At 47.4% G+C, this 8,634-nt stretch overlaps 2 protein-coding genes across 7 annotated transcripts in view; one reads left to right on the top strand and one right to left on the bottom strand.

Moving 5' to 3' along the window:
* Window positions 1-893: 893 nt before the first annotated feature.
* On the top strand, window positions 894-4,116 carry SETD6 (SET domain containing 6, protein lysine methyltransferase). The gene is made up of 9 exons (XM_080645717.1): window positions 894-1,009; window positions 1,227-1,331; window positions 1,402-1,546; window positions 1,616-1,757; window positions 1,846-2,040; window positions 2,162-2,282; window positions 2,734-2,914; window positions 3,068-3,210; window positions 3,406-4,116. Exons 1-9 carry the CDS (start codon window positions 983-985, stop codon window positions 3,703-3,705), a joined length of 1,359 nt encoding a protein of 452 aa, XP_080501843.1. The 5' UTR covers window positions 894-982; the 3' UTR covers window positions 3,706-4,116.
* Window positions 4,117-4,673: 557 nt separating this feature from the next.
* Window positions 4,674-8,634, bottom strand: part of CNOT1 (CCR4-NOT transcription complex subunit 1) — a 76,857-nt gene continuing 72,896 nt past the window's right edge. For all 6 annotated transcript variants that reach the window (XM_080645711.1, XM_080645715.1, XM_080645713.1 and 3 more), the window contains exons 46-49: window positions 8,407-8,587; window positions 7,045-7,177; window positions 5,829-5,963; window positions 4,674-5,465 (exon numbers count right to left, since the gene is read on the bottom strand). In XM_080645711.1, coding sequence (XP_080501837.1) covers window positions 5,387-5,465; window positions 5,829-5,963; window positions 7,045-7,177; window positions 8,407-8,587 — 528 coding nt within the window. In that variant the 3' untranslated portion in view covers window positions 4,674-5,386. The remainder of the gene's footprint in view (window positions 5,466-5,828; window positions 5,964-7,044; window positions 7,178-8,406; window positions 8,588-8,634) is intronic.

Below are 8,634 nucleotides of genomic sequence, written 5' to 3'. Positions count from 1 at the left end.
GTTGGGGGGGGATGGAATGTGCAGGGTAAGGGTGGGCATTTCCATCCACCTCCATGTTCCCACTTCTTGTCCCATACATTACCCTGCCAAGCTTTACATTAACTCTACAGGATAGATATCCATTATCTTAGTGTCACAGCGGAGGAAGCTGAGACTCGGAATAAGGGATTTGCTGTAATAAAGACAAGTAGGGAGCTGGCATTGGCATCGTTTGACTTCAAAACACAAGCGTGTAACCTCTATATTCATTCGTTGCCTCGTTTTCTTAAATTTAACAGCAGGCTCCTATCCCCATGTTTAGCCACTTACGATTCACTCAGCCATTTACCCAATAGGCATTGAGTTCCTGCTGTGTGTCAGCTAACAAAGCAAGTAAATAAAAATTAAACCCACTATGTGCTATGCAGAAAATGAAAACAGGAATATACTAGCGAGTGCGACAGGAGTCTATTCTAGTTCTGTGAGCCCTTCCCACGCCGGCATGCAAACTGCTCTAACTGAGCAAATAAAACCGGTGATGACCACAGCTAACGAGTGGTCGAGATGAAGGCAGGTCGGCGCCCTCCTGGTGTGCTGACAGCCGCAGCCGCGAGGCCCTCAGCTTCGCATCCAGAAAATAGATTTTGTCCCTCACCTGGACGTGCACCCCGAGGTCTCAGCAGAGATCAAAGGGGAGGGTTGTGCCCGGCTCAGAACCAGGCTCGAGGTGGCACGGGGACACGTCTTCCTGCACCCGACCGCACGTTTTCTAAACCCAAATGGGGACATCCTCACAGAAGGATGCTTTCAGGACTGACGGTACCAGGTGCAAATCCCTAATCGCTCGAACACGAGCCTCACGTGGTCCGCGCGGCGGGTCGGGCACGTGGCCCCGCCCTCAAAGCCCCGCCGGGAGGCGTGGCCAGGGACGCAGGGGACGTGGCCGGGGACGCCGGAAGCGCGGCGGGCTCCACGAACTGGCGAGGTCGCTCGCTCGCGGACCATGGCAACTCGGGCGAAGCGCCGGCGCGTAAGTCGCGGGCGGCCGGCGTGGGGCCCACCTCTCCCCACCGCGCCTCGCGTTGCTCCACCTACATCGGTCCCGCGCGGGGGTGTCCTCCACTCCCTCGTTCCCGCGGTCACTTTCGGTCCCCTCCCCCACCCAGCTCTCCCTCCGTGCGGCGCCGGCGTTCCTCCCCCGCGAGCTCTCCGGGGCGGGGCCTCGCCAGTGCGCTCTGTTGTCTTAGGTGACCGGGCCTGTGGGCTGTGGCGGCGACCACGACCTGGACCCGGACCCAGTGGCCGGCTTCCTGAGCTGGTGCGGGCGAGTGGGGCTGGAGCTGAGCCCCAAGGTGAGTGGGGTGGGGCGGAGACGTGGGCAGGCTGGGCGCGGGCCTGCTCTGATCCGCTGCTTCCCTTTAGGTGGCGGTGAGCCGGCAGGGCACGGTGGCCGGCTACGGCATGGTGGCCCGGGAGAGCGTGCAGGCCGGGGAGCTGCTGTTCGCGGTGCCGCGGGCCGCGCTCCTGTCGCAGCACACCTGCTCCATCAGCGGCCTGCTGGAGCGAGGTGCGCACGCCGGCGGGGGTGGGACGGGAGGAGGGGCCGCGCTCGGGCCCTCACCTCTGTCTCCCGCAGAGCGAGGCGCGCTGCAGAGCCAGTCGGGCTGGGTGCCGCTGCTGCTGGCGCTCCTCCACGAGCTGCAGGCCCCGGCTTCACCCTGGAGCCCCTACTTTGCGCTCTGGCCCGAGCTGGGCCGCTTGGAGCACCCGATGTTTTGGTGAGAGCCGTGGAGGGTTTGGGGGCAGGCCGCTTCCGGAGCATTCGTCTCCGTAGTGCGTGTGAAGGGAACGAAGGTATCCCTGCAGGCCGGAGGGGGAACGCCGGCGGTTGCTGCAGGGGACCGGGGTCCCCGAGGCCGTGGAGAAGGATTTGGTCAACATCCGCAGCGAGTTCCATTCTGTCGTGCTGCCCTTCATGGAAGCCCACCCCGACCTTTTCAGCCCCAGGGTTCGCTCCCTGGAACTCTACCACCAGCTCGTGGCTCTCGTGATGGCCTATAGGTCAGTGAGCAGCCTCGGAGGCCCCGTTTCTTTAGAACGCTATTGAGGGACAGGAGGGAACAGTGAACCCCACCCCAGCCCCTCTCCCTGCCCTGGGCTTTAGCCAAGTTCTCTCTGGTAGCTTTCAGGAACCCCTGGAGGAAGAGGATGATGAAAAGGAGCCAAACCCCCCATTGATGGTGCCTGCTGCAGACATACTAAACCACTTAGCCAATCACAATGCCAATCTAGAATACTCTCCAGTGAGTGGACCCCTCCCAGTGCATTCGTAGGTGTGTTCATCTGGGCATGATTCAGACCAGTGCCTGTCATTTATGGCTGCTTGGCCATTAAACTAAATGGGCTCCACTTTCCTGGTCCCGAAAAGGAGTAAGTGAAGTTAGCTCCTATATTTGGGTATCCCAGTGAAATAGTTTGAGCACAGAACTCACATGTGTGGTTAATCCTCTGATGAACTTGACTGCCATCGTTTCTTTGATGCTGGAGGTGGGTTGCTCTGCACAATGCCAGGGTGTGGACAGCAGGTAAGATGTTACCTGTGCCGATTAAATTGTTTACTATGTGGAAGTTACTGTTGGTGGGTATAGCACCAATCCCATCGCTGAACTAGGCCTGCTGGAGTGTCTTAAGTGGGGAGTAATCATGGGGCGGGGAAGGGAAGGGCCTGGTCCCAGCTTCTCCCTTCCGCTCCAGAACTGTCTTCGGATGGTGGCTACTCAGCCCATTCCTAAAGGCCATGAGATTTTCAACACTTATGGGCAAATGGCTAATTGGCAGCTGATTCACATGTATGGCTTTGTTGAGCCATACCCTGACAACACAGATGACACAGCCGACATTCAGATGGTGACAGTGCGAGAGGCAGCATTACAGGGTGAGTGCCTGATTGACTCAATCCTGGACAGGTGGATGTGCCTCTATCCCCCTCCCAGGTGCTTTGCTAATAACAGTTGCTTTTTGCAGACCAGGGGGTAGACTAAGAAATGAGCTTTGATATACTAGGGCTTCACTACTTTTCTATCTACAGGAGCAAAAGTTGAAGCCGAAAGGCTCCAGCTGTGCGAACGCTGGGATTACTTATGCAAACTAGAGATGGTAGGGGAGGAGGGAGCCTTTGTGATTGGGCGTGAAGAGATACTGACTGAAGAGGAACTGACCACCACACTCAAGGTAGAGGGCCCCAAACGGCTATTTAATGCTCAAAGCAGCCATGGTATTTAGAGCTATAGAGCCAGGTGAGGGAGGAAAGGAGGGATGAAGGGAAGAGGATATTTGAATGCCACCAAGATGGGTTGGCATCTCTACATCAATTTCAGAAACACTCAAGTGGCAAATCCTAATTAAAGGGCCCATGGTTGCTTCTAGGTCCTGTGCATGTCTGCTGAGGAGTTCAGAGAGTTGAAAGAACAGGATGGATGGGGAGATAAAAGGGAAGAGGACAGCCTGACCATCACAAATATCCCCAGGCTCAAAGAATCATGGAGACAGCTTCTTCGGGATAGTGTTCTGTTGACCCTGCAAGCCTATGCCACAGACTTAAAAGCTGAGCAAGATTTACTCAGTAATAAGGTCTACAGCAAACTCAGCCGGAGGGAGCAGCAGGCCTTACAAGTTCGTTATGGGCAGAAGATGATCTTACACCAGCTGTTGGAACTGACGGGTTAATGCTAAGCAGGTTCCCTGCTGCCTGAAGGAACATCCCATGAGAAGGACTTTTGTAGCTGATGCTTGAAAAGGAGGAAAATTTGGATCTGTCCTTTTGGTGTTTAAAAAGGAAAGCCAGAGGTGCAAAGGTGTGCTAGGATGAACTGAGGTAAGGGGACCTGTTTAAGGGTTGGGAACAGCAGACTTGGGACTCTCTGCTAATTGTCACCAAGACCAATACTGCCCCCCCCCCTTTTTTTAAAGACTGAAACACTTTATAGCTGTTTTGTTCTCAGTTTAAACCAAAGTTAGCAGAAATTTGTGATAATAAAAGGTCTTGTTACAGTATAGTGCAGTGGTCGGCAAACTGCGGCTCTGTTGACTAATTAGTTTGCCGACCACTGACCTAGACTCTCGATTCCAATAATTACAGGCTGTTGTTGTTCCTTGTGATTAAGCCCCTATCCAGTGGTTGGCAAACACATCAGTCAACAGAGCGGCAAACTGCAACTCACGAGTCGGTTTGCCGACCACTGGTCTAGTGTAGTGTTTAATAACATGAACTTTGAAAAGTAGACCTGGTTAAAATTGAGTCTATTTGGAAGCTGGTTTTACCTTTTTATGAGGATTTAATAAGTTATGTCACTGGCACTCAGAGCATTTGTTTTAACTCCTCAGCAGTTTCAAGTTTGCTCTAGATGGGACAACTCACCCTCAGGGAAGAAACCCTGAGACACCAATGACATTCAAGCCTGCTTCATGTAAGATTTTCTATTTAATTTTGGACCTTTTTGTCCTCTCTGGCCATAAACTTGACAGCCATTAAAGGTGTAAGGTATAAATGGGATAAGTTTCACATATACACCTCCTTTCTTTTAAAATTAAAGGGCATTTTATAATTGTTTAACCATAGAAACCTGCTCTAACCATTTTCTATTGAAAAGGAACAGGAAGAAACACTATGTAAAAAAAACCACACAGAAAAATATCACTTTCTTGCTTGTTTGAACAGGCTCAAAACTAGTGGGAAAGATGTTTACAAGCATCAAGAGAGATTGGGGGGAGGGAGGGTTGTGCGCTCGGTGCACGCTTTAGGCCTGGTGTGTGTTTCCCTTTGTAAAAAGAGCATGTTCTCTAGCAGTCAACTTTAGATCTGGGGCAGACAAAGCAAATTGTAATCGTGACCTATTCCCTGGCATACTAAATTCTATCATACTCACTTTTAAACGTGTGATTTTCAAGGTCCACGCAAAAAACAATGTTAATGTTTAAGTTGGCTTTTTTTGCTTCTTCTTTGGGACACCGGGAATGTCAAGATATGGAGCTATGCCCCCAGGCAAGTACATGGCAGCAGCAGCCTCTTCACATAAGATGAGCAGTTACTAGTTTATGTACGTGCCTTTGACACCTTTTGCACAAACCCAAGAAGTTCCAGACAAAGGTTTTCTCTTTCATGTATTTACACAAGTTCAAAATGATATTCACAGCATTTTCTAAATTTTGGCCAAGAGTCAAAAAAATGCATTTAAACTTTGGAACGTGCCCACATAGACAGGAAGCTGGCCCAAACAGTAATTGGGGCAGATTCCTGAGAACCAAAGGGCTGGGAAAGTCAGGAAGAGCTGAAAAGGTTCCTCAGCCAGTTCATGGACTTGGTGCGGTGGGACATCCAGGCTGACACATTTACAACAGAAATGCAGTTCTAACTGGCACCTGTCCCTTCCATTACTTGCTGAGCCTGCTTCTGTCCCATGCAGCACTGTGCAACGGACTGGAATAACCTGAAGGGAAAGAGTTAAGTTTGTGAGAAAAGTTCAGGCCTGGCAGTGTGGTTCAATGGATAGAGCATCAACCTGCACACCGCACAAAAGAGTCTCAGGTTCACATCCCACCCCCACCTGGATGTGTGTGGGAGGCAACCATTCAATATGTCTCTCACATGGATCTCTCTCTCTCTCTCTCTGAAAAGCAATGGGAAAAAGATATCCTCGGGTGAGGATTGACACCCTCCCACTCCCCAAAGTTCAGGCCTGGCAATACTGTGTGTAGCTTTGGCAATTAACTGCAGCCTTAACCACCCACCCAGGTTGAAGCCATCAAATGATTCTCATTCTCAGACAATTAAAAAGTCACTTTTAACTTACTTTTCAATTTCTGGGGCACAGTGTACAAATTCATGGTTCCAGAACTTAAATGCTGGATTTTTAATCAGCTCAATGAAGGTAATAAGTAGACCCCAAGGATGTGGCCTATTTACAATCAACCGTTCCAAGAGAACCCTGGAGAAGGAGAGAGTGAGTTAATACACAGAATTCAGGACCCCTAACTCTTCTCCCTGATTATTAAACTAAAAGGTGTTCGCTTTAACTGAAGACAAGTGGATTAATCTCTGTACTCTATATAGCATGGTAAATAACCCAGGTGGATTCTTGAATTAGGAAATCTGGGTTTGAATCCCACCTATTCTCATTACTGAGCCTAGAAGACTAAGTTAAGGTGAAGTAAGGATAATATCAGATTACATGGTGCAAAAAAGTAATCACTTAAAAGGATGCACTAAATGAAATAGGAAGCCAATTCTAATACTGTGAATGGCAGTTAGTATTGACTGAAATACTCATTTTTTACCTAACCAACTGTACTTCTAAATTTACCGAGAAAATAATGAAGTATAAGAACACAGACGTAAGTACAAGGAAGTTGACAACAGCTTTATAAATAGTCACAAGGAAGGACATTATCACGTTAATTTTTGGTATGTAAATCTAAGGAATACTATTGTCTAATACCCACGAACTACCATTAGGGGAGGAGGCAACTTTTAAAAGTCTGGTCCAGTTATTACAGCAGTGGTTGCCAACCTTTCAGACCTCACGGACCACCAGCGGTCCGCAGACCACCGGTTGGCGACCGCTGTTTTAAAGTATACCTATATGCCTCTCACTAGAATCTACCCATTTCCCAATCTCCAATGTTATACATAACCCAAGCAAATGAGATTCTTGGCTATTGTCAGGAAAATACAAGTATGATCCTATTTCTCCTGCTTAAAAAACCTTCTCAACTATAGGTGATAAGTCCATGTGCTTTAACACGGGCTGGCCCGTGTAACCCAGGACTCTAGTGAAAAATTGCACCACCACCACATGACCTTAAATCAAAATGCTGGTGTCTTTTATTGAAAACTTTTTACTTCAGCAATGATTATGACTATTAGGCAGGACCCATGTCCATTTTGTTCACAACTACATCCCACATGTAACACATGTAGAAGATACTCAATGCACAGGAAAAACACTCAGAGAATTCACAAAGGGGAAGAGGCACAACTTAGAAGCACCTGGAAAACAAACCTCTTACCTTGTGATCTGTTCTTGGATAGCTTCAGTGTTGGCCTCTGCAAAAAGGTACAGCATGGTGCAGCTGAAGTAGTGAGTGTGGCTATTTGGGTACCGCAGCTGGTTTGCAATTGCATTTAAGAAGAGATACCGACCTAAAAAATCAAGGAAACTCAGCTTAGTGAGGACTTGCTCTGTAAGACCAAAATAAGATGACAAAGTCCTTCTGACTGGCTAGGAACTGGATTTCTTCTGCTATAAGCTTTCAAATTATCCTGTAGTCCTTAGGTCCCCAAGACTTTTTCATTGCTGTGGGTCTTATTTCAGCATTTCCACATTAAAATGTTTTAAAGTATTTCCCCAAAAAAACTTAGTGAAATATGCCACTGTTTTACATTACATAATTTCTTTAATGTCACTTAATAGAAGATGGCTGGATTCTTCATTTTTGCCTGTGTCCTATCTGTTCCAGTGTTACATTTTATGTAACCTCTGGGAAACTCCACTGTACCCTCATCATAAAATGAGTACCAAAAAAACTAAGATATTATGAAAATAGTTTTGACCTCACAGCCCTTCAAAAAGGGTCTTGAACTCCATCGAGATTCTCAGACCACACTTTAGGAACCACTAGTTTAAACTATATTGGAATAAATATCTACTAACTAGGTTTGGTTGTCTGCCTGTTTGATATTACTCATAAGGCTATCACAGTTTTAAGATGTCCCTAAAGGCTACCCTCTTTTTGCTGGGCTCTGAACATAATGATAACCAGTTTTGTTAAGTCTTGATTTTAAGCTGCCTCAAATCCCTTCTACAAATAGGCCAGCAATATATGCATCATCAAGATTAGCCTCTCAAGAATCCATAGCAAAGTTAACAGTAGGCAGGCATCCCTTGGTTAGCACCTACTAGAATATAGAAAACAAAAGAAATGCAGTTCAACCAGGCAAATTGCAACCTGTAGTAGGAATTATACTGTGAGCTTTTTGCAGAGCACGTAGGGAAGTCCTAGTCATTGAAGTTTATACACCTAGTATTAAAATGCTGCCTACCAAATAGGCACCAGTAGGTGCTAGGGAAAAGGCAGGTTAACAAAACAATGTAACAAAAGCCTATTTTTATTTAAAGAAAGGCTAATAAAAGGAACATGTTTATTTTTCATACTAAAAAAATACTGCAGTCATACACTGAAATATTAACTGATGTGGGAAGAATTCTGGATGATTCTTTCCTTTATAGTTTTCTGCATTGAGCAGATACTATCCAATTAAAAATAAAATAGCCAGATAGAGCCATAAACACTGACAACATTATTTCTCTAATGTATTTTTGACTTGACTGTAGCTTAATGTGCAGAAAACTTACTGGATGGCTTACTCACCTTCAGTGTCCAAATCTACAGCCAGGTTCTGGAATATGTCCATGTGAGCCGAGTGGGTGATGGTGCTCATTGAAGGTGTGCTGCCCTTGTTATGGATGTGTGCAATGGCCTGAGTCCCGACATAGAGCACCAGTGCATTGATGAGCTGCAGGTTATAGCGATTGCCAGGCTCATTGGATACCTAAATGAATAAAACAAAGCACCTGACTTATTCTCAGAGGGCTGGTG

Source organism: Plecotus auritus (assembly GCF_963455305.1).
Source record: "Plecotus auritus genome assembly, chromosome: 10".
Lineage (NCBI taxonomy): Eukaryota > Metazoa > Chordata > Mammalia > Chiroptera > Vespertilionidae > Plecotus > Plecotus auritus.
The sequence above is the reverse complement of the archived record's forward strand: the minus strand, read 5'-3'. Positions and strand labels throughout refer to the sequence as shown.